Genomic DNA, 27751 nt, shown 5'->3' on the forward strand with positions numbered 1-27751 from the left:
GATACAAGCAAGCAAAATCTGAGGGTAATGTTACTCAATGCTAAAAGTCTAAACCTCAAAGTGCATTCACTCGAGGCACCCCTTAAAATGGAGAACATCGATATCTGTGCAGTGACAGAGACATGGTTCAAGGCTCCAGAGAGCACCCCTGCATTACCAGGCTATAATTCATATCACACCTTTCAGCCACCTAACCTGGACCGAAACACTAAAGGTGGAGGCGTGTCCATATTCATTAAGGATATCCACACCTCCAGGCTAGTTGCTCAGCATAATGCTACCGAGATTATCCAAGCGCAACTAACTCTGGGCAAGACTGCAATCCAAATTGTAACTTGCTACAGATCCTCCACCATGCCCCAAGATTCCACTCCTCATTTCTTGATACACGGGAAAATATTAGGGTACAACCCTACACCCTCATATTGGGTAAATTAAACTAACCCACAATTAATTGGGAAAACTACTCATGTACCAACTCTTTTGTGCAACGTTTTCTGGAATTCATAAATTCCAATGCCTTGGATCAACTTATCCATGTCCCCACCAGGGGCAGCAATATCCTAGACCTGGTCATTACCAGCATGGGCGACTGGTGTTCCAGACCAGAGGTCAATTCCTCGTTGGTCAGATCTGACCACAAGCTAATCACCCTAGACATCCACATCCCACCCCACTCCCCATTATGGAAACCACCGTAAAAAAATTCTCCAAAGCCAACTTCACTCTTCTTAAGACAGAAGTGGCAAACGTCACGACACTCATGCAGATGGACAATAGAGGTATGATTGCTGAATCCTACACAAATGCACTTTATAAGCACTTACACGAGTGCATGGATCATGCTATCCCTAACAGAACCAAGATGCTATCCTCCAAAAAAAGGAAGCCAATCTGGTGGTCCCCTGCCATAAACAAACTCTACAACAGAAGAAAGAAACTGATGCAAAAAAGAGGAACAATCCCTTGACTGGAGGAACTCCCTGGTCAGCTTCAGTAAGAAGCTGAGATCCCACATAAAATCCTCCAAAGCTAGTTACGAAAGCAAAATCACCACTGATTCTAAAGACAACCACACCACATTCTATAGCTATGTCAAGCACCTCAATGGCAACACTCAGATCTGCTCTGAGTTACAGCACAATGGCACTAAGTATACAGAACCAACTGATACTGCCAACATCCTGGCAGATAGGTTCAGTGCTAACTTTACCCCTCTCTCACCCCGTAAAGGGCCCATCTTTATACTGGAGAAATGCAAAGTTCCTGTAATCACGGCTGCACAGGTAAAAGACACACTCTCCAAAGCCAAGCACTCAGCATCCATGGGACCTGACAAAATCCCAGGCTGCATTCTACATGAACTACAGAATGAACTGGCACCCCACATAAGCACCATGTTCAATCATAGCCTCACCTCAGGCTTTTGCCCACTGAATGGTGCACAGCGACTGTGATCCCAATCCACAAAGGGGAGCCACCATAGTCCCTGGGAACTACCGCCGCATTAGCCTAATGAGCCTGGTCTGCAAGGCCATGGAATGTATCATCATGAAACTTATAAACAAAGACACTGGTAATCTCCAAACTCTGGACCTCACCCAGTTTGGGTTTGTAAAAGGCAGATCATATCTCCTAAACCTGATAGACTTCTTTGAAGCAGTCACCAAAGCCGTAGACGAGGATAAGGTGGTTCATACAGCCTATCTAGATCTCACCAAGGTTTTGACACCATTCCCCACTCTGGAATTATAGATAAACTCACTAAACTAGGTATAAATCCCTATGTCACAGGATGGGTTGCCAACTGGCTCACTGACAGAACCCACACTGTGAAAGTAGCAGACTGCAAATCCGACTTCAGAACCGTGACAAGTGGAGTAACACAGGGTTCAGTCCTGGGTCCTCTCCTGTTTGGTATGCACTTTTCTGAAGTACAAGCTAACACAGAATATCTTTGGCTAATGAAGTTTGCAGATGACTGCAAACTAGGAGCTATAATCGAAACTCCTAACAATGTGGACATCCTACAAAAGGGCCTCACTGAGACAGATGCCTGGTCTCAAAGCCATGGCCTCAAGCTCAATGCCAAAAAGTGCATTGTCATCCCCTTTGGTAAAAACTCTGTACCCATGAGCTACCACATTGGTGGTAGTCTACTTAACACCAAAAGTGTGGTAAGAGACCTTGGGACACAGGTGGACAGTAGTCTCCTTTGATAATCACATTGCCACAGTAGTCAGGAAATCCTTCTATGTGGCACACCTCATCACAAAAGGTTCCTCATCCAGGAAAAAAGAGGTCATTGTTCCCCTCTACTCATCACTCATTAGACCCATTATAGAGTACAATGCCCCTTTTGGTATGTACCTCTCAAGACATCTACAACAACTTGAAAGGCCGCAGAAATACCTCACAAAGAGAATTACCAGTCTCAAACAGATGCCCTACGCAGACCGTCTCAAAAAACTTCAGCTTTACTCCATCGCATATCACCTACTCAGAGGTGATCTCTGCCTAACATACAAAGCTATGTCAAACCCAGAGCTGTTGGACATGCTCCATTTAAAGAAATCTCAATCCTTCCAAGCTACACGCTCTAGGGACCTAAACCTTGTCACCACAATAAACAGAACATGCTGGAGGGATAGAGTCCTGTCCCAGAGACTTCCCATACTCTGAAACAAACTACCTATCTATATCAAGCAAAGCTCCTCATTAGCACTCTTCAAGAAAAATCTTGATGACTGGATGGGAAATACGAAATTCACACTGGGGATCACCTCTGGGGCTCTGCTCGACAGGGACACAGGAAAATAATTTTCTTGGGTGGCAAAAAACAGGGAGCCTTTTTGGCTAGGCTTATATAGGCCATAGGGCCAATAGCCTAGTACCTACCTATGAACCTATGAACTAAGCATTTCTGGATCCCATGGTTAGTGTCATTGATCATAGTGGCTAGAAAATGACCTACTTACTTTATACCTCAGCATTAATATTCAGTGTACTTTTACTCATATAACATTCAAATTGTTAACAGTAATGTCTGACTGAGGTGACTTTTCCTATAAGAAATTTCTCTCACCAATATAAAACTAATTGCACTGCAATATTTTACTTGTGCCTTGTCTAGCTAATTCAGTTTTTTAAACATAGCTGGAAAGTAGTCTGTCTGTCTTAAATGTAATAACTTCGCATAGATTTGTTAATCATTAATTTGAAAAATCAGCTCATTTATTTGTTCATTATCTTGACTCCTTCCTTAATAATGAACCTGTTTCTCAGTTGGGCTACATGTGATCTGTAATGACTGTGAAAGATTACATGATTCAGTTTATATATTTTTGCTGCCACCAAATGGCTACAGTTGTTTATGGACGTGGTCATTAATCTAGTTCACCTATATGATTAGCAAATAAATAAATGAAATTATATTTTAGGATTCAAAAGTGTCAGTCTTGGTTCAGTCATGTTCACGTACAATGTATAATCTCTAAGTTATTAATATCTGGAAAATGAAATAATACATAACATTTAGTGTGACATTACAGACTTAGAAGTCATTATCATAACTTAGAAATTTGGTGTCACTTCTGTATTAATACCTTACCATTGCATCCAGAAGGACTTGCATTGGTCTTCGAAACAAGCCTGAATCCTTCTTTACACGAACAGGAGTAACTTCCAATTGTATTGTGGCAGATAGCATAATCACCGCAGATTCCCTTATCTACTTCACATTCATTTAGATCTGCATTTCAAGGAATAAAGCATAATATTTAAAATATAACAAAACAATGGAAATGCATTCATTTCCAGCACAACTCAAACGCATGTAGATATGAAATTTTAACTCACTGGAAACCAAAATGCATTGCTGGTATTTGACAAGTACAAGCATTGCTTGCTTCAAAATGCAGAAAGGAATCAAACTACAAATACTTGAAAAGCACAAAAATAAACATGTAAGTTAATTTCCATTGTACTATTATTTATCAGATTTAATGTCTTTGTTAAAAAGAAGTGTTGAGTAGGAAATTATGCATTTTACAACCCCATGAGGATAGCAGACTGAAAGGTGAGAGGGAAAAAGATGCTCACCATTCAATTCCCTGATGATGCTGGTGATAATAGAGAACATTTCAGAACTACAAATCTAGAATGGTGAGTGACACAGTTACACGAGGTCCGGTATTCTCCATTTTTCTGCACAAATTCTTATCACTGCCAACAATAACAAAAGTCATTTTCAGTGTTCTTAATTATTGCTGAGAGCTTTGACTGTCTGTTCATTGTGTACTTTTCAACTGTTTTTCATTTTGCCTCATATGTTTTGCTATGTCCCTCATAACAATTTTCTTTTATGATAAACCATTGATGATTACAGTCAGTCAATAATGCCAAATATTCGAGGTCTCTATGTAGAGAAATGCCTCCTCTTGTGAAACCCGATCTACTATTGTTTTATGTGAATTAAGGGTAATATGTAAAAGTCATTTCTGATTTGGGCCTTTGCAAGCTCATTATTTTTATCTTTGTCTGCGTTTCTTGAGAAAGAAGTTGAGAGTTATGGTTCACTAGTCGGTATTCCATTGCAGGTACACATTATCAAACTCATTTACACAAGTAATGCTGGATTTGTGCATCTATATCACATTATCGGATGATGACAAGAGCAAATGTTCTTTCATCGAAATGATAATGTCGAAATCACAAAAACGCAAACACACTGAACAGCGAATTTTTCCCCAGGGAAAAATGTTGCTGCTCCGTTAAAAAAAAAAAAAAAAAAAAAAAAAAGGTTTAAACACAAAATTAAGCGCCCCCCCCCCCACACTTAAATATACCAACTCCAGGATCACACCATAGTAGAGGAAATGGCAAAGTCCCAAAGACGGCCCACCGATTCTTTTTCTTGGGAAAAAAATCGATGATCTGTGACTTCGCTATTTTTTCCTTTGACATTATCAGATTGATGAAATAACGTTCACTCTTTTCATCGTCTGATAAAACAATATAGATCCAGATTTACAATAGGCATGTAGTTTGGCTTGTCCAATAAGTGTTAGTTAGCTTTTACTATATAGCTAAGGTGAAACAGCATTACTAATTTTTAGAACTGAATTCCACAGTCAGAAAGACTAATCCATAAAAGATTATTTCATCTTGAGAGTTTTATCATTTTCCTCTGAAAAAGAAGAACTTCAAATTTCAGAAGAAAAATTAACCTCTATTTAAAATGAAAAGGCAATATACAACAGCACCTATCTTCAGAGATGGTCAGAAAGTTGTCAAAGTATGCTATGTCTATAAAATTCTGACTGCTACTTGAAAACACTAACACTGTCCAGTATGCTTCATTATTGCCCTGAAGTTGTTGCCACAAAATACTAGGAAGGCGACTGTGGGGATGATTTCAGCAATGGTCAGAGAATTTAACAGAGCTATTTATGTTGGACATCTGATCTTCCTTTAGTGTCATTCATTGATCCACTACAGGTTTTCGTGGATGAACAGCATGAGAATTATTTGACGGATATTCCTATCACAGGGAGTCTTTCTGGTATGGTACTGAACTGACTGGCCATGGACATCCGCTCTCTCTCTGAGGCAATATAATATCCTTGTCGCAAGCTGTTAATTTATATGATAAAAAGCAGTCTGGCAGCCAGAAATTGCCTATTAAAGGGGGACTTTAATTCATCTCCAGCAATCCAGTACATGGCAGAATCTGATCTCTCTAGATTGAAAAAGTGCCAGAGTGAGGTATTAGCAATGTTGGACTTACAGTAGAAAATATACAAAAAGGACTGAAATAATATAAATAAGTGACTTGTTATGGGAATATACAAGATTCAATGACAAAAAATGGAAGTTGTAATAATTATCCTCTCCAGTCATTCAGATGAGAGTTTGGCTTCACAGAAATCAGACACTGGGCAGTCTTTGAGACTGACAGAATTGGAAGCTGTAAAGAAGAAGTTAGGAAGAAATTATTAGAGATTGAAAATAGGGTTAGAAGAGAGAACCTTCATTTTATTAATGTTACTAAAGGTATAGAAGACAGAGACTGTTTTAGTTTTATGACCCATCAGCTAAGTTTATGGACATACATAGCAAGTAAAAATACTACTAGACAGAACCCACAGAATTTTTATACCTGTCATATTAGCTGAAAGATTTGTTTGTTCCATTGTGAAAAAGGTTCAAAACTTCTAGTTAGGGGGGCGTGGCTAGGATGCTGAACTGATAGCTGCACTTCATTTCAGCTCTCTTACCTCAATACAATTCCTGACAGGAATTTTACAAAATAATATTTAATTTGAAGACATTTTTATTACTAACTTATTTCTAATAACTCTGAGCATCTATAAGAAAAATTTTATTGTCAGAACTTGAATAATTCCTGTCAAATTAATTACTGGAAAATCAGCACCAATATCAGCTTTACAGCATGAGTCATCTAAGGAATACAGCACAAGACTCTTCTCTCAAAAAAGACCTGCAGTCTCTCATTACAAATATACAGGAACTTACAATAAAAATCGACAAGATGGACAATAAAATAGATACTTTTAAAGAAAAGTGCTCACAACAACTGGAACAGCTTCAAGAAATGTTTACACAGCAGAAAGGACAGATATCACTTATTGAACAGTCATTAAGTGACATTGACACTAGAGTCCAAATAGAAGAACAACAAACTGAATTCTTACTTCAACAGAATACATATTTACTAGAAAAGCTTGATGATATGGAAAACCGAACAAGAAGAAATAATATTAGAATATATGGTCTACCAGAAAAATCTGAAGGGGACAATATGATAAACTTTCTTACCACCTGGATACCAGATGTAACAAAAATACGTGAAGCTCTTTCATATGGTATAGAACGGGCGCATAGATCACTAGCAGCTTCTGGAAATGCTTCTTCTCTGGGTAAGAACATGCCGAGATCTATAATTGTGAGACTTTTTTCTACACAAGATAAAGATCTTATATTAAGAAATGCTTGGGCAAATTCTCCCATCAAATACAATGATTCATTAATAAGATTTGACAATGATTATTCTACAAAGGTGGTTTCAAAAGAAAAGAATTTCTACCAATAAAAAACCTTGAAGAAAAAGCAACTGAAAGTCCATCTTTTATTTCCAGCAAGACTGAAAGTTTTTCTACCAAATGGAATAAAAATCTTTGAAACAGTAGATTCAGCAATAAAATACCTTACCAACAACAACATCCTAACACATGAAGAATCTATGGACTGGACAATAAGTACACAAGAGAAATGCTGAAGTAAATAATTGGAAAACTGTTGAGCAAAAGAAAAAAAAACTAAAGGACAAATAATCTTACATATGTTATATTCTGTAAAAATCTAAATAATAATACTAACAACAAAAGAAAAGTTCTTACTGTCTTCAAGTTACACCAAAACAGGTACTGTTTTCAATTATATTTTAAATGTCAAAATTAGCATAAATGTAAATACATTTATCTCAAATCACATCAATATACTAAGCATAATTTAAACATTACTCTATTTTTCATTATTATCCATCTATTATTTTCATATTCTTAATCAGAGTAATCAATGCATAATAATGTTCCCAAATAGTTTATTTATTTATTTATTTTCTCTCTTTGTGTTTTGTTGTTTTTATTTTTCTCTTCTTTTTATTAAATCTTCATTAACTTATAATCCTTTAATCAGTATATGGTTATATTGCTTAATAGGTATAGTAATGGCTGCTATATAACTTATTATCAGTTACATCCCTGATAGTATTACTTTTATAAGTTAAAAGTGTCCCTGTTTGGATAAACGCTAATGCTGGGCAGAAATGTGTTGCTTTTGAAATGAAGTATTTCAGTTAGGATGTATCATAAGACTACTTTAAATAATCTTAAAAGATGTTCTGCCTTTGACCCATATGCACATACTGATATAGTCCAGTGAAAAAATATGTTTTAAGTGATATTTTGAGGCTATAAGTCATGTGTGTTGTGGCTCCAGACATCCGGAGTTGAAAGATGCTTGTGACTAGCTTAGATATCCTGTTGTCTTTTCTTTTGTAGAGAAATAAGGCATAGCATGTTTAAAATGCAAAGTTTGACAGTTGTGAACACTACTCCGTAAACTAGAGTGCTTGCGTGCACACTACATGAGTTTGTCACCAAATAAGAGGAGGGAAAAGAAAAAAGAAAAAACACATACCTTTTCCTGCTTGGTTCTCGAGACAATTTAACAGCCACAAACATCACTAGAAACTTGAGTTACTTATTGCTTGTCGCATTTACTTGTGTACACCATCCCTGACTCTTTCTAATTGACGTCTAGTCAGAAAATAAGCTAGGTTCACATTTAAAGATACAGAAACCTAAATTCCTTCTAAGGAAACATAAATAATATAAAAGGTTCATATAAATATACACAGATATTTATTTTTGAAGCACTTTCAGTTTATGGCTACTGATGTCTTCTAGCACCTTGATAGATAAGGACATATATCTGCTTGTCTTTCTAGCAGTTTAGATTTCCAGACATTTTAGCTATCCCTTACTATGTTTTATACAGCAGAGTTTAAAAAGCAGAAATTAATCATCAGCAAATAAAATCACTGCTGTTTTACAAATTCTCTAAAGAAACTAGTAAATGTCAAGCAACTGACAGGTTTGTTTTGGGGAGGGTTGCCATTTCCCACGCTGGTGCTCCTGCAGAATACTACTGATGTCCTGCTGCCAAGGTATGCCCTCGGGTGGGCAGGTGGGATGCAACAAGAAGGTTGGATGTGCATTTGGGAAATCAAACATTTAGATGGCGTTATGGTATACTAGATGGAGAAAGTGGAAGCAATGATTGTATAGGCAACTATAATGAGTAACATAACAACAGTGGATTTGACCTGGTGTGTCAATTATACAATGTTTATAGCCCATGTGGCTTTGGGCTTTGTCGAAGCATCTGTGTTCTACACACATATTGTGTTGGATCTGATTTGAGTGGAAGGGGGAGAGGCTTAGCCCACACCCTAATTTGTTACTGGGTTGCCATGCATTATGGGCATGCATTGTGGCAGGTACTCAACGGGCTATCCATCCTTAGATGGCTCATGCTGTTCCCGTTTGCTCATCTGAATGGTGACTGCGGCTGTGCTCTTCTTGTTATGTTGCCTGGCTGTGGCTTCACCCTTCTTATAATATTGTCTGGCTTTTTACATTATCAAGAATGACACAATACTAGTGTATGCAGGTATATCATGTTACTGTTAGTGTGGACAAGGATGCTTGACAATGCAACTATGATTCTTGGACCTTTCTGCAGACGGGTGTGTTGTCTGGCAGTTGAGAGCCTGGTTGTTCCTGATCAGTGGACCTGTATTTTTGTGTTTCAATGTGACTGCATGAAAGGATGCCAGTATTGGTCTGCAAGTTTGGTGGGCAGTAGATTCGTTGGGGATTGATTTGAGGAGACACTTGTATTATGGCTGGGGCACTTGACATTTGATAAATGTATCCTCTCAATGATGCATTCTGTCTGGTCATTGGCTGTAAAACAGCTTTTCTGAGAAATATTGTTGTGGTGCCAGATAATGATTTGGATTAAATGTTTCTATATACAGTCGTGAAGCAATTGCCAGGATAAAATGGTACTCTTGCAGTGCATGGATCATCGTGGCTGTCCTCCGATGTTGGAGGAAAAACAAGCTTCTTGGACACCTTTTGACGTGGTAAAGGTGTTACCCCATGGTTTGAATACGTTTTGTCTCTTTGCTGCAAAATGGGTTGGGAATTTTGGCCTGTAATATTTTCGTACATGGTGGTTTGAATCTTGGCAGCTTCCATTGTTTTGATGTGTTCTCCGGTATACTTTTGTTCAGTCATAGGATTGAATTACTGGTGTTGAGTAGGTCAGGATTGTATCTCCAGCACTTGTTGTCAGCAGATAGACTCACTGGTTGGGTGTCAGTCTAAGCTGTGGGAGTTGATGTGTGATATACATAGATGTTTGCTTTGAGGGTGTGGTCAAGTGCGCTGCAGTTTTACCTCTGTACTGTGTCAGTTTTCATTGTGCAGGGTCCCTCTGAGGGTTGATGAAAGTGTTGGCAACAAGACACTCAATCAGGTAACAACATTATGAGTGGTCTCTTGGATAAGGGAGCTGTCTAAATTGTGATCTTGTTGTCTCCAGCCATGGGAATTGTCATTGAAAAGCTGAAAAATGCAATCAGAGGAACATATTTAATGTCTACTAAAGAAATATTAATATACTTATACATTGTATCGCATTTCAGTTTATGTTAAACATGAAATATGATGTGGTTTCAGAACTATTCATGTTTTTATTCCAATATGACTTTGCAAATATTAATTTAAACACTGGTTTCGGACTTGAGTAGTCTAAAACAATTGCACAACAATGGTACTGTATTATACAGTAATGTCAGTAAATAGTTTTCAACAGATGTATGAAATATACAGCTATAGATTTTAACATGATGTTTATTAATACCCTAAATTATTTTGAAATGATACTACCTTAATCTAAATATTTGTACCTTTTTGAAACCTGCTTAGAAGTAAGTATTATTGAATTACAATAAGATGAGTAAAGAATATATGTATATATTTTAGCTGATTAGATTATCTTAATATATTATTCAATTATCTTTATTTAAAATTAAGAGGATAAGAGAAACTGATCCAAATATTATTTGTGAGGGTAGAAAGTTTGTTTGGTTAGATTCACTAACCAAACGAAGAGGTATATTACCTCATAGCAATAGGGAATGGTTTTAAGGTTAAGAATTACAAGTTTGGAAGTTCTTTGTTTTTTTTATTCTATCACTTTGGTGTCACTCAGAAACATGCAAAAATCATACAAGAAAAACTTTTTGAATTCTGTATCCAAGATGGAACTAAGAATAAACAATATTTACATAAACTTACACATAAAACAAACTCAAAACTAGGAAATGAAATGTTTATCCATAAATGTTAATGGTCTAAATAATAGTAATAAAAGGAGAAGCCTATTCAAGTACATAAACTTACATAAACCACAAATAGTCTTTTTACAAGAGACACACTTATTAGATAGAGATATAAACAACTTAAATATTAATAATTACACAGTACTAATAAACTCTCAATACAAAACAAAAAAGAGGAGTAGCTATACTACTTGCAACTCAACTATAACACCTAAAATAATTACTACTCATCAAGATACATCAGGTATGTTTTGTCTAGTTTCAATAGAGTTAAATAAGAGAATCTATACATTAGTAAATCTATATTGGATCCCAGGACTAGGATTAAAAACAGTTAAACAGCATTTTGAAGAGATAATTCATTTAACTAAGGGTAGCCTGATATTGGCAGGAGACTTCAACTGTATAATGAATGAAAAAGATACAGATTCTAAATCCAAAAGAAGAAAACAACCCATCTCTAAAGCACTATCAAAATTTATAGATACATTGTATTTAAAAGATATAAATGAATTTGCAGAACCAGACTCACTAATCTTCACATTTTATTCTCATAGATATAAAACTAACTCTAGAATTGATAGAATATATGTTGCCAATGACCTAACAACAAAAACTGACAAAGTCAAAATCATAAATTGTCCTTTATCTGATCATAATGCCATAGTCTTTGAGATAGAGCTTACACCATTTTATTCAAATCCCATTACTAGGATACCTTCCTATATCACAAAATTGAGAGATTTCAAAGAATTTTATGAAGAAACAATCAAAAACTTTCTAGAAATAAATTACACAGAAGATATTTCAGAAATATATGTCTGGGATTCATTAAAAGCAGTTACATATGGGAAGATATTATCCTGGTACATAAATAAAAGGAAGTTATGGAATAAAGATATGCTAGACTTACAAAACAAAGCAGATAAATTGAAACTGGAAATACAAAAGGGTAATGCTACTCAAGTTCAAGAACTTACACAAATCAATAAGAAGTATACAGAATTGCTACACCATAAGATTATGATTAACTTAGAAAAGATAAAAATAAACTTATACTCTACTAATTCAGCACACCTGAGATACTTAACTAATAGAACAAAAAAAAATTATTAAATCTAAGCAAATAAAAGAAATATTTATTCCCAATACTAACAAAAGAGTTACGGAACTAAATGATATTTTAGAAGCATTCAGACTCCAATTTAACATTGATAATTCCATAAATACTCAAGATACACCTACTAAAGATATAAAAAAAATACTTAGAAAACAATATTCATATTAAATTAACACAAGAACAAATAGACATTATAAACAAACCAATCAATATGACAGAATTAAAATCACAAATTAAAAAGCTCAAGACAAATAAAGCACCTGGCCCAGACAATATGCTACCAGAAATGTATAAATTAATACCCAATCAAGCCATATCTTTATTATTAAAAGTATATGATATAGCCAATAAAGATTTGAATATACCACCCTCTTGGAAATATTCATTGATATCCCCAATTACCAAACCAGATAAAGATGAGAAACAGTGTTCCTCATATAGGCCAATATCATTACTCAATATAGACTACAAGATGTTTATGGCTATATACACAGATAGGATCAAACACTTTCTTCCTTTCTTAATTCACAAAGATCAAACAGGTTTTATTAAAGGAAGAAATACTTCAGATAATATTAAAAGAATACTAACATTAATAGATTATAGCAAACATAAAGTCCTAAATTTAAATGTAATCTCATTAGATATTAATAAAGCTTTTGATTCGGTTAATTGGAACTTTCTTTCACTAGTTTTAAAAGAATATAACTTGCCTTCTAATTTTAATAATCTTATCCAAATACTATATGAAAAATCTACTGCATATGTTAAACTGGGATCATATAGATCAGGCCCTATAACAATAAAAAAGGGAACTAAACAAGGTTGCCCTTTATCACCATTGTTATTTGCATTACTCATAGAACCCTTTGCAAATCAAATCAGATCAAACAATAACATAAAGGGCATTTGTATTAATAAAATGTTAAACCTTAAAATCCAACTCTTTGCTGATGACATACTATTAACTCTCTCAGATGCAAATGAGTCTTTGAATGCTCTATTTAACTCCATGAATAAATTTCAAAATATTTCAGGCTTAAAATTTAATGAAAACAAAACTAAAATTATGCCCTGTAATTGTAAAAAAAAAATAATATAAACAAAAGATTTTCCAAATATATAGTAACAGAAAGTAAATTATTATATCTGGGAATAAATCTACTCAATGAATTAACAGATTCTCTAATATTTAACTATAATAAAATACTAGACAAAATAGAACAAACAATTGGTTACTGGAATAAATATATCTTTTCAACAGCAGACAGATTATATCTTATTAAAATAATCATATTTCCCAAAATATTATACTTAATACAAAATTTTTCATTGCCACCTCCCAAATATATTATTCAAAGATACAATAAACTAATTTTAAATTTTCTATGGTTTCCAAATAAACCCCGTATAGCCTTAAATAAACATTTGCCAGATTGGGAAGATGGTGGAATTAATTTACGGATATTGATTTATATATTACCTCATCTGTTATTAAAAACATAACACTATGGTTAAATAATTCATACACACCTATATGGAAACAAGCCCATGAGCAGATTTACATAGAAATCAATTATAATCACATACAAGACAACTTAACAGTAATACCATCACCCCTTATATGGATGTTAAAAGATTATTTTTAGGGAAAAGGAATAATATTAATAAATTGCCATCAAACTATGTAAGTTCTACACTTTCAGTGTTCAGAACATATATAAACAAAATACCAAATATTAATTCTTGGATTTTTCTTATTTTCCCTATAGCTTTTACACCAAATATTCTAGATACATTCCAAATATCTAAAATAAATATACTTAAAGAAGAAACATTACTCTTTTGGCATCAACTTATAGAGAAAGGGAAAATTCTAACAAAGGAACAGATAATTTATAATTATAATATAAATAAAGACAATTGGCTGTTTTTACAAAATCTAAGGCATTTTCTTATAAATAAAATAGAACAAATGCAACCTTCAGTTAGACATGAAGCTCCAAAACTCATTGAATACCTTATTCTTATCACAAAACAGCCTTATCAGGGTACAGGTTATTTGTCTAATATCTATAAAATTGTTAAAAAAACAAAAAACTATCATGAAAAATCATACTGGGATTATTATACTTTAATAAACAACCATCCCCCAGTTGAAGAAGAAAAAAGTAATATTCTAAATTCTTCCAAATTTTCTACATTATCAAAATACTGGCAATTATTCACTTGGAGATATCTACACAGAAGTTTCTATACACCACATAGGTTAGCCAAAATGTATTCTATTGAAGATCAATGTTGGAGATGCCATATCAAGATAAAAGCAGATTGGCAGCATGTTTTTTATGAATGTATATGTCTCAATATGTACTGGAAATCCATTAATTATTTTTTTCAGACTGTTTATAATGATAATTTTCAATTAACAAAGTCTTTAATTTTATTCAACTCTCCTATTCCAAACTGTGTACCAAAAAAGACACTAAAATCCTATGGTCACTATTGGCAATTTCACGTAAAATCATAACTATACACTGGAAAAATGAGGCTTCGCTTACGTTCAAGGAATTTGAGACTTTAACAACAACAGTTGCTCACATGGAAATATTAACAGTGAAGAACAGAACTAAAAGATCTACTTCTTACTATTACTCTTGGATGAAAGTACTGGAAATACTTGAAAATATCGAAGAAGATATATCATCTTATGTTTCTAACTCTATATAATATAGAATTTCAATGTTGTTTGCATAGACACCAATGTAAATAGTTATATAATGGTTTGAAGTTAGTAATGTTTTAGAATTGTAAATATGTTATTTATCTTTATTTCATGTAATGTTTAAGACATCTTATTTGAAATAATAAAAAAAAATATTTAGTGAAAACTTCCAGTTAAAGGAACAACTATTAAATTTGCTGTGGTCAAAGGGAACTCATTTATTGATCATTGCCAAAACTATCTTTGTAGATCACAATTGTTATGCATGGACTAGAATGACAAGGAGTAAATCTGTACAACATTTAAGACTTTGCAAAAGACTATAGCCATGATTTGAACTACTTTATACTACAATATTATTTTTTTTCAGGTGGTGCAATGGTGCAGCAGTTAACTTTATCACCTCACAGCAAGAAGTTCTCTGGTTCAATTCTCTGCTGGGGTGCCTTCTGTGTGGAGTCTGCATGTCCTCCCTGTGCTCGCATGGGTTTCCTATGGGTACTCTTGTTTCCTCCCACATTCCAAAGACATGCGTCTGGAGTGTTTCTCCCCTGGCCTCCACTGAAAATAGGCTCTGTCCTAGTCAGACATTCCTGGTCAACAAATGATAAATAAACAGGAGTGTTTCTCCCCAGGCCTCCACTGAAAATAGGCTCTGTCCCAGTCGGACATTCCTGGTCAACAAATGATAAATAAACAGGAGTGTTTCTCCCCTGGCCTCCACTGAAAATAGGCTCTGTCCTAGTCGGACATTCCTGGTCAACAAATGATAAATAAACAGGAGTGTTTCTCCCTGGGCCTCCATTGAAAATAGGCTCTGTCCTAGTCGGACATTCCTGGTCAACAAATGATAAATAAACAGGAGTGTTTCTCCCCTGGCCTCCACTGAAAATAGGCTCTGTCCTAGTCGGACATTCCTGGTCAACAAATGATAAATAAACAGGAGTGTTTCTCCCCGGGCCTCCGCTGAAAATAGGCTCTATCCTAGTCGGACATTCCTGGTCAACAAATGATAAATAAACAGGAGTGTTTCTCCCCTGGCCTCCACTGAAAATAGGCTATGTCCTAGTCAGACATTCCTGGTCAACAAATGATAAATAAATAAATTTTCTATCAGGCATCACCTCAGATGCCAAGAGATCCACTGAAAAAACTAGAAACACTCAAGATGGCAGGCAGCCCTGCAAGAGATGGCTAACAAAATCATTCCCACTGTTTATAAAGATTACAAAGGATAAGCAAAGGAACATAGAACTTTTCACCAAAAGACATGAACACTGTCACAAAGTCATTTGAGACTTTGATGTAACATTCAGTAATATAATAAAGGACCAATCTTAGAAACAATTTTTCAAAAGTTCACATAGTTTTGCACTGGAGGAGTTTCAACTGAGTGGTCTTAGACAATAAGCATATTACTTTGAACTCTTTCTTCAACATTGTCAGTTTCCCTGTCCTTGGTATTTTTACTTTTTATTAACATCAAGCAGTTATCTAACCCTAGCTTTATTAGTAATTAAACTTATTATTACTTTATTTCTATGTTACCAGGATCATTTTACAACATTCCTTCAGTAATGGCCACCATATTGACCATAAGTAATTAGACAGCAAAAATATTCATGCATTAAAACATTGAAAGGAGATATGGCATAAAGCTTGTTTTGGATTGGTTGAATAAGGACTCTCTTCACGATCAACCAGAGCTATTTTCAGCATGTATATTGAAGACAGTAGTACACAAACAGACTTTCTAAGTGATTTTCATGGAAAGCTGGTGTTTCTTGCATTTCAAAGGGACTTTTCTGCCTCATTTGGTTATTTATATTATAAACTTAAATATGCCTTTTATACATAAGAAATATGGCTAATGAGCCTGTGGAAAGTAATTGAAATGGCTTCACTTTAAAAGTTATCTTTTTTTTTTTCTAGCATGGCATTTTAGTAGGATATGGTTGTTATCAGGGAAAATGTTTATTACAAGGCAATCTTGGGAACATGACAGGACAGGCCAAGGACAACCACAAAGCATTCTTTCGCTATGGCCACAACCTCAAAGGCAATACACAATTGTGTGCAGAGCTGACTGTAAATGAGCCACCTATACTGAGCCAGAAGATACAGCAAACCTCCTGGCTGATAAATTCAGATCCAACTTTACTCCTCTCTCCCCCTCAACTTTCCCTCAGGAAATATCATCAAATATAACTCCCCTTACTATCACAGGTTCTTAATACTCCCTCTAAGACCAAGAACACTGCATCAATGGGTCCAGATAATATCGCAGGACGCCTTCTAAATAAAACATGACCTATCAGGGCCTCTGGAATTACTGTTTAACTGTTGCATCCAAACAGGCTTCATGCATCATGAATGGAGAAAGGCAACTGTCATCCCTCTGCACAAAGGTGGACCATCTACAGACCCTGGAAACTAAAGACCCATAAGTCTCATTAGTCTTATATGTAAAGATATGGAAAGAATTGTCATGGAGATGATCAATAGAGATATAGTAAACCTCCAGACACTGGACCCAACACAGTCTGGTTTTGTCAAGGGCAGATCATGCCTACTCACCCTGGTGGACTTCTTTGAGAAGGTCTCCAAAGCAATGGATGAGGGAAAAATTGTTCACACTGCCTACCCTGACCTGGCCAAGGCATTTGACACAATAGGCATTGTTGACAAACTCAAGAGGTTAGGTACAAACTCGGATGTCACCTGTTGGATAGCCAACTGGCTCACAGTCAAGACCCAGGAAGTTAGAACTGGGGAATCCACCTCTACAAAGAGGTCATTCAGAAGTGCAGTCCTTCAGGGATCACTCCTTGGACCACTCTTTTTTTTGGCATTTACTTCACAGAAGTCAAGGCCAATGTCAGTGGTCTCTGGATGACTAAATTTGCAGATGACTGCAAATTAGGAGCTGTCATTGAATCTCACACTGACACAAACGTTCTCCAGGAGGGGCTGACACAGACAAACAAGTGATGTAAGAGCCATGGACTAAAACTAAATGCCAAGAAATGCATAATAGTGTCCTTTGTGAAGTCATCTATCCCTGGTAACTACCCTTAGAGTTGACCCAGAAGTCAGGGACTTAGGGGACACACACAGATAGTAATCTAGCCTTTGATCATCACATGTTTACAGTGGTAAGGAAATCATTCTATGCTGTACAATTTATAAACAAAGGTATGGCATCTAAATCCAAGGAAGTCATTGTTCCACTGTATTCAGCATTCATCAGACCTATTATTGAGTACAATGCCCCCTTTGGTATGTACCTAACCAGGCATATCCAACAACTGGAATGTCCGCAGAGGTTCCTCACTAAAAGAATACAGGGCATAAGCAATATGGCTTGTGCTGACCACCACAAGGGCCTATTCCTGTATTCTGTCTCCTACAGGCTTTTATGGGGAGATCTTATGCCTGGCATACAGGGCATTGTCAGATCCCACTCTGATTGACCCCTTGCATATCCAGAAAACAAACAGTACCAGAATTACCCATTCTAAAGACTTAAACCTTGCCTGTGATATAAATAGAATCTCCTGGAGAGATAGATATTTATCCCAGAGACCACCCTATCTATGGAACAGGCTCCCCATCCATGTGAAACAGAGTTCCTCCCTAACCCAATTCAAGTGCAAGTTGTACAGTTGGATGGGAAACTGGAAATTCATCCCTGGTTTGGCACCTATGTCTGTAATGCAAACAGGTAACCTGTAAATGGTTCATCTCCCAGACCCATGCTTACACTTATCAAAGGTGACAGAACTTATCAGAGATTTGGGCTGCATGGCTAGGCTTAAAAAGGCCCATGTGGTCATTAGCCTAGTAAACTCCTATGAACCTATGAACCTAGGAAAGCACAGTTATTATATCAGCTTACAATCACTTTGTCTCTTACACTTCGTGCGATTGACATTTGTGTGAAACTGCCTTTGGTTGAGCTGAAATTACAAATGCCACAATGTCGAACCTTACAATAGTGAGCATTCACTGTTGTAAGGTTCGACATTGTGGTGCAGATCGCACTATAGTGGGGATCAGGAAATGTACCCTTTCCCTCACTGTAGTGCGATCTCAGAGTTTGTGTGTGGATATATATATATATATATATATATATATATATATATATATATATATATATATATATATATATTATATATATATATATATATATATATATATATATATACACATACATGTATATAAAAGTGTTTGCTAATGTTGAGCAGAAGTGCAGCATTTCAGTAAAGTTGACATTTTCAAAATTTCGACTTTACTAAAATACTGCCTTCAACATTTTTTGTGTTTGGTGTTGAGATTTCTTAACATGTGATTCAAACATCTTAACACTCGAACGGAGTAAATTCAAGTATGTGATAGTAAACTTATTTTATCTATAATTTTGCAATACTAAACAGATGCCAATCAAAAGCATTAACATGCAGTCTTTAAGAAGAAGATAGCCTTTCAATTTTACTTTTATTTACTATTTACATAGTTCTTGTTACCTGCATTACATTAATCAATTTTTTATGTATATAGTTTGAAAAAATAGTCTTCATATGGTTTTTTTACAAAACTCTGTACAGTCATATTTTTAAATTCCAGAAAAGAAATAGTAACAAGATTAGCCAGGATGAAGTAATTTATTAGTGAACACTATCACAACTAGGAACACTTTTATTGGTGTCTTATGGCATTGACATTGATGACACGGAATGCAAATGGCTTTACAGATCAGTTAAAATGACTAAATCACTAGCTTACATTAAATAATTTAACATGCATATCACTATGCTCCAAGAAACACACCTAAAATCGGAACATAAGGTAACACAGAAAGGATTTTCAAAACATATATTATGCTGACTGTGTAGATCCCAGTGCAGAGGAGTAATAATAATATTTTCATTTGGAGAGGATACTGGTTAGAGGAAAGTATCATCTTGATCCATATCTACATACTTCCCATGATAAAAAAAGAGTGAGTGTACGGATCATTTAAGTGAAATTACAGCATTTCATCAAAGAATTTTTCTTGATGCAGGAGATTGAAATCTAGGAGGCATGGGAGCAGGGGCACTAACAGAATGACAGAGAAACAGATGAAAACAGGAGGCATGGGAGCAGGGGCACTAACGGAATGACAGAGAAACAGATGAAAATAGGCATGGGAGCAGGGGCACTAGCAGAATGACAGACAGATGAAAATAGGAGGCATGGGAGCAGGGGCACTAACAGAATGACAGAAACATAGATGAAAATAGGAGGCATGGGAACTGGGGCACTAGCAGAATTGCATAAAAACACATGAAAATATATGGTCTTGCTGATATAGCAGAGAGAGGATCCATTCGTAGACTCTGTCTCCTTTTTAGGTAAGTATGGCACTTCATCTATATTAGATACACTTTTATATAAAGTAGGAACATGAATATTTAATCAAGGTTGTTCAAACAGATCCAAGAACACTATTACATCATTCAACACTAAATCTACAATTCCGTCCTCTCCAGTCAACACAAATACTCAGACACTGGTGATTCCCATCACACTGGCTAAGGTGCAATATAAAGGAGACATAAGACACTGACTGGATACTTAGACAGCCTATCAAACCATGATGAGGATCTAGGGGAAACCACTGAATGAAAATAAAGCTGCTCTAAAGAAAACAAAATAGTTTACATTGATAGAACCAGATATAGGAATAATAAGGAACAAAAAGGATCAGACTATTGAGAATTACAGAATTACAGTTTATAGACACAGAATTAAAATGGACAGAAACTTAAGATTTAACAGACCTGGAAATTAAACTAAACGATTTTCCCTAGAAAGCATCAGAAAGAAAGCTGCTGTTGAGTAAACAAAATTGTAATTGTCTCTAAGCTTTACAGACAACTAACTCAGAAACAGAGTCAACAAAAGGTAGAGATGGCACAAGAAAATTAAAGGACTATAAGACTGGTACTCTAAGCAGTGGTGTAGAGTCATTACTTCATATTTTCTCAGATTTCTATAAGGACTTACATACAACACAAAAAAAGGAGAGAACTTGGTCTAGAGTTCTGAATAGGTTTTAATACCAGTTGCAAATATCAAAGGTCAGTAAATATGATGGTAAGCAACTGGTTAAATGTTTTAGTACAGAAGAGACAGAGGGGCAATTAAAAGCTCAAATAGCTTGAAAAAAAATCCAATTGGCTAAGCTTCTGGTGTCATTCTAAGGGGATCCAGTATCTGTCTGCCTGGGATGACATGATCAATAGACCATGATGCTTTGCCAGAGATGGCCTGCACCTGTCGCCCTTGGGATTCTGGATACTGGCTAAGGCTCTTGCCACCCCTATAGTGCCTTTTTTAGGCAAGGTTCAAATGACAAATTCACCACTGTAACAGATACAAGCAAGCAAAATCTGAGGGTAATGTTACTCAATGCTAGAAGTCTAAACCTCAAAGTGCATTCACTCGAGGCACCCCTTAAAATGGAGAACACCGATATCTGTGCAGTGACAGAGACATAGTTCAAGGCTCCAGAGAGCACCCCTTCATTACCAGGCTATAATTCATATCACACCTTTCAGCCACCTAACCTGGACCGAAACACTAAAGGTGGAGGCGTGTCCATATTCATTAAGGATATCCACACCTCCAGGCTAGTTGCTCAGCATAATGCTACCGAGATTATCCAAGCGCAACTAACTCTGGGCAAGACTGCAATCCAAATTGTAACTTGCTACAGATCCTCCACCATGCCCCAGGATTCCACTCCTCATTTCTTTATACACTGGAAAATATTAGGCTACAACCCTACACCCTCATATTGGGTAAATTAAACTAACCCACAATTAATTGGGAAAACTACTCATGTACCAACTCTTTTGCGCAACGTTTTCTGGAATTCATAAATTCCAATGCCTTGGATCAACTTATCCATGTCCCCACCAGGGGCAGCAATATCCTAGACCTGGTCATTACCAGCATGGGCGACTGGTGTTCCAGACCAGAGGTCAATTCCTCGTTGGTCAGATCTGACCACAAGCTAATCACCCTAGACATCCACATCCCACCCCCACTCCCCATTATGGAAACCACCGTAAAAAAATTCTCCAAAGCCAACTTCACTCTTCTTAAGACAGAAGTGGCAAACTTCACGACACTCATGCAGATGGACAATAGAGGTATGACTGCTGAATCCTACACAAATGCACTTTATAAGCACTTACACGAGTGCATGGATCGTGCTATCCCTAACAGAACCAAGATGCTATCCTCAAAAAAAAGGAAGCCAATCTGGTGGTCCCCTGCCATAAACAAACTCTACAACAGAAGAAAGAAACTGATGCAAAAAAGAGGAACAATCCCTTGACTGGAGGAACTCCCTGGTCAGCTTCAGTAAGAAGCTGAGATCCCACATAAAATCCTCCAAAGCTAGTTACGAAAGCAAAATCACCACTGACTCTAAAGACAACCACACCACATTCTATAGCTATGTCAAGCACCTCAATGGCAACACTCAGATCTGCTCTGAGTTACAGCACAATGGCACTAAGTATACAGAACCAACTGATACTGCCAACATCCTGGCAGATAGGTTCAGTGATAACTTTACCCCTCTCTCACCCCGTAAAGGGCCCATCTTTATACTGGAGAAATGCAAAGTTCCTGTAATCACGGCTGCACAGGTAAAAGACACACTCTCCAAAGCCAAGCACTCAGCATCCATGGGACCTGACAAAATCCCAGGCTGCATTCTACATGAACTACAGAATGAACTGGCACCCCACATAAGCACCATGTTCAATCATAGCCTCACCTCAGGCTTTTTGCCCACTGAATGGTGCACAGCGACTGTGATCCCAATCCACAAAGGGGGAGCCACCATAGTCCCTGGGAACTACCGCCGCATTAGCCTAATGAGCCTGGTCTGCAAGGCCATGGAATGTATCATCATGAAACTTATAAACAAAGACACTGGTAATCTCCAAACTCTGGACCTCACCCAGTTTGGGTTTGTAAAAGGCAGATCATATCTCCTAAACCTGATAGACTTCTTTGAAGCAGTCACCAAAGCCGTAGACGAGGATAAGGTGGTTCATACAGCCTATCTAGATCTCACCAAGGTTTTTGACACCATTCCCCACTCTGGAATTATAGATAAACTCACTAAACTAGGTATAAATCCCTATGTCACAGGATGGGTTGCCAACTGGCTCACTGACAGAACCCACACTGTGAAAGTAGCAGACTGCAAATCCGACTTCAGAACCGTGACAAGTGGAGTAACACAGGGTTCAGTCCTGGGTCCTCTCCTGTTTGGTATGCACTTTTCTGAAGTACAAGCTAACACAGAATATCTTTGGCTAATGAAGTTTGCAGATGACTGCAAACTAGGAGCCATAATCGAAACTCCTAACAATGTGGACATCCTACAAAAGGGCCTCACTGAGACAGATGCCTGGTCTCAAAGCCATGGCCTCAAGCTCAATGCCAAAAAGTGCATTGTCATCTCCTTTGGTAAAAACTCTGTACCCATGAGCTACCACATTGGTGGTAGTCTACTTAACACCAAAAGTGTGGTAAGAGACCTTGGGACACAGGTGGACAGTAGTCTCCTTTGATAATCACATTGCCACAGTAGTCAGGAAATCCTTCTATGTGGCACACCTCATCACAAAAGGTTCCTCATCCAGGATAAAAGAGGTCATTGTTCCCCTCTACTCATCACTCATTAGACCCATTATAGAGTACAATGCCCCTTTTGGTATGTACCTCTCAAGACATCTACAACAACTTGAAAGGCCGCAGAAATACCTCACAAAGAGAATTACCAGTCTCAAACAGATGCCCTACGCAGACCGTCTCAAAAAACTTCAGCTTTACTCCATCGCATATCGCCTACTCAGAGGTGATCTCTGCCTAACATACAAAGCTATGTCAAACCCAGAGCTGTTGGACATGCTCCATTTAAAGAAATCTCAATCCTTCCAAGCTACACGCTCTAGGGACCTAAACCTTGTCACCACAATAAACAGAACATGCTGGAGGGATAGAGTCCTGTCCCAGAGACTTCCCATACTCTGAAACAAACTACCTATCTATATCAAGCAAAGCTCCTCATTAGCACTCTTCAAGAAAAATCTTGATGACTGGATGGGAAATAGGAAATTCACACTGGGGATCACCTCTGGGGCTCTGCTCGACAGGGACACAGGAAAATAATTTTCTTGGGTGGCAAAAAACAGGGAGCCTTTTTGGCTAGGCTTATATAGGCCATAGGGCCAATAGCCTAGTACCAACCTATGAACCTATGAACTAAGCATTTCTGGATCCCATGGTTAGTGTCATTGATCATAGTGGCTAGAAAATGACCTACTTACTTTATACCTCAGCATTAATATTCAGTGTACTTTTACTCATATAACATTCAAATTGTTAACAGTAATGTCTGACTGAGGTGACTTTTCCTATAAGAAATTTCTCTCACCAATATAAAACTAATTGCACTGCAATATTTTACTTGTGCCTTGTCTAGCTAATTCAGTTTTTTAAACATAGCTGGAAAGTAGTCTGTCTGTCTTAAATGTAATAACTTCGCATAGATTTGTTAATCATTAATTTGAAAAATCAGCTCATTTATTTGTTCATTATCTTGACTCCTTCCTTAATAATGAACCTGTTTCTCAGTTGGGCTACATGTGATCTGTAATGACTGTGAAAGATTACATGATTCAGTTTATATATTTTTGCTGCCACCAAATGGCTACAGTTGTTTATGGACGTGGTCATTAATCTAGTTCACCTATATGATTAGCAAATAAATAAATGAAATTATATTTTAGGATTCAAAAGTGTCAGTCTTGGTTCAGTCATGTTCACGTACAATGTATAATCTCTAAGTTATTAATATCTGGAAAATGAAATAATACATAACATTTAGTGTGACATTACAGACTTAGAAGTCATTATCATAACTTAGAAATTTGGTGTCACTTCTGTATTAATACCTTACCATTGCATCCAGAAGGACTTGCATTGGTCTTCGAAACAAGCCTGAATCCTTCTTTACACGAACAGGAGTAACTTCCAATTGTATTGTGGCAGATAGCATAATCACCGCAGATTCCCTTATCTACTTCACATTCATTTAGATCTGCATTTCAAGGAATAAAGCATAATATTTAAAATATAACAAAACAATGGAAATGCATTCATTTCCAGCACAACTCAAATGCATGTAGTTATGAAATTTTAACTCACTGGAAACCAAAATGCATTGCTGGTATGTGACAAGTACAAGCATTGCTTGCTTCAAAATGCAGAAAGGAATCAAACTACAAATACTTGAAAAGCACAAAAATAAACATGTAAGTTAATTTCCATTGTACTATTATTTATCAGATTTAATGTCTTTGTTAAAAAGAAGTGTTGAGTAGGAAATTATGCATTTTACAACCCCATGAGGATAGCAGACTGAAAGGTGAGAGGGAAAAAGATGCTCACCATTCAATTCCCTGATGATGCTGGTGATAATAGAGAACATTTCAGAACTACAAATCTAGAATGGTGAGTGACACAGTTACACGAGGTCCGGTATTCTCCATTTTTCTGCACAAATTCTTATCACTGCCAACAATAACAAAAGTCATTTTCAGTGTTCTTAATTATTGCTGAGAGCTTTGACTGTCTGTTCATTGTGTACTTTTCAACTGTTTTTCATTTTGCCTCATATGTTTTGCTATGTCCCTCATAACAATTTTCTTTTATGATAAACCATTGATGATTACAGTCAGTCAATAATGCCAAATATTCGAGGTCTCTATGTAGAGAAATGCCTCCTCTTGTGAAACCCGATCTACTATTGTTTTATGTGAATTAAGGGTGATATGTAAAAGTCATTTCTGATTTGGGCCTTTGCATGCTCATTATTTTTATCTTTGTCTGCGTTTCTTGAGAAAGAAGTTGAGAGTTATGGTTCACTAGTCGGTATTCCATTGCAGGTACACATTATCAAACTCATTTACACAAGTAATGCTGGATTTATGCATCTATATCACATTATCGGATGATGACAAGAGCAAATGTTCTTTCATCGAAACGATAATGTCGAAATCACAAAAACGCAAACACACTGAACAGCGAATTTTTCCCCAGGGAAAAATGTTGCTGCTCCGTTAAAAAAAAAAAAAAAAAAAAAAAAAGGTTTAAACACAAAATTAAGTGGGGGGCTTCACCACCCACGCCCCCCCCCCCACACTTAAATATACCAACTCCAGGATCACACCATAGTAGAGGAAATGGCAAAGTCCCAAAGACGGCCCACCGATTCTTTTTCTTGGGAAAAAAATCGATGATCTGTGACTTCGCTATTTTTTCCTTTGACATTATCAGATTGATGAAATAACGTTCACTCTTTTCATCATCTGATAAGACAATATAGATCCAGATTTACAATAGGCATGTAGTTTGGCTTGTCCAATAAGTGTTAGTTAGCTTTTACTATATAGCTAAGGTGAAACAGCATTACTAATTTTTAGAACTGAATTCCACAGTCAGAAAGACTAATCCATAAAAGATTATTTCATCTTGAGAGTTTTATCATTTTCCTCTGAAAAAGAAGAACTTCAAATTTCAGAAGAAAAATTAACCTCTATTTAAAATGAAAAGGCAATATACAACAGCACCTATCTTCAGAGATGGTCAGAAAGTTGTCAAAGTATGCTATGTCTATAAAATTCTGACTGCTACTTGAAAACACTAACACTGTCCAGTATGCTTCATTATTGCCCTGAAGTTGTTGCCACAAAATACTAGGAAGGCGACTGTGGGGATGATTTCAGCAATGGTCAGAGAATTTAACAGAGCTATTTATGTTGGACATCTGATCTTCCTTTAGTGTCATTCATTGATCCACTACAGGTTTTCGTGGATGAACAGCATGAGAATTCTTTGACGGATATTCCTATCACAGGGAGTCTTTCTGGTATGGTACTGAACTGACTGGCCATGGACATCCGCTCTCTCTCTGAGGCAATATAATATCCTTGTCGCAAGCTGTTAATTTATATGATAAAAAGCAGTCTGGCAGCCAGAAATTGCCTATTAAAGGGGGACTTTAATTCATCTCCAGCAATCCAGTACATGGCAGAATCTGATCTCTCTAGATTGAAAAAGTGCCAGAGTGAGGTATTAGCAATGTTGGACTTACAGTAGAAAATATACAAAATGGACTGAAATAATATAAATAAGTGACTTGTTATGGGAATATACAAGATTCAATGACAAAAAATGGAAGTTGTAATAATTATCCTCTCCAGTCATTCAGATGAGAGTTTGGCTTCACAGAAATCAGACACTGGGCAGTCTTTGAGACTGACAGAATTGGAAGCTGTAAAGAAGAAGTTAGGAAGAAATTATTAGAGATTGAAAATAGGGTTAGAAGAGAGAACCTTCATTTTATTAATGTTACTAAAGGTATAGAAGACAGAGACTGTTTTAGTTTTATGACCCATCAGCTAAGTTTATGGACATACATAGCAAGTAAAAATACTACTAGACAGAACCCACAGAATTTTTATACCTGTCATATTAGCTGAAAGATTTGTTTGTTCCATTGTGAAAAAGGTTCAAAACTTCCAGTTAGGGGGGCGTGGCTAGGATGCTGAACTGATAGCTGCACTTCATTTCAGCTCTCTTACCTCAATACAATTCCTGACAGGAATTTTACAAAATAATATTTAATTTGAAGACATTTTTATTACTAACTTATTTCTAATAACTCTGAGCATCTATAAGAAAAATTTTATTGTCAGAACTTGAATAATTCCTGTCAAATTAATTACTGGAAAATCAGCACCAATATCAGCTTTACAGCATGAGTCATCTA

The 27751-nt window shown here is 36.4% G+C and overlaps 1 protein-coding gene across 3 annotated transcripts in view; it reads right to left on the reverse strand.

Moving 5' to 3' along the window:
• LOC122812232 (adhesion G protein-coupled receptor E2-like) overlaps positions 1 to 27751 on the reverse strand; it is a 1489088-nt gene that overhangs the window by 916594 nt on the left and 544743 nt on the right. For all 3 annotated transcript variants that reach the window (XM_044084588.1, XM_044084589.1, XM_044084587.1), the window contains exons 6-7: positions 24878 to 25018; positions 3611 to 3751 (exon numbers count right to left, since the gene is read on the reverse strand). In XM_044084588.1, the coding sequence (XP_043940523.1) occupies positions 3611 to 3751; positions 24878 to 25018 (282 nt within the window). The remainder of the gene's footprint in view (positions 1 to 3610; positions 3752 to 24877; positions 25019 to 27751) is intronic.

This window comes from Protopterus annectens, chromosome 9.part0 (genome assembly GCF_019279795.1).
Source record: "Protopterus annectens isolate FY-2018-M chromosome 9.part0, PAN1.0, whole genome shotgun sequence".
NCBI lineage: Eukaryota > Metazoa > Chordata > Ceratodontiformes > Protopteridae > Protopterus > Protopterus annectens.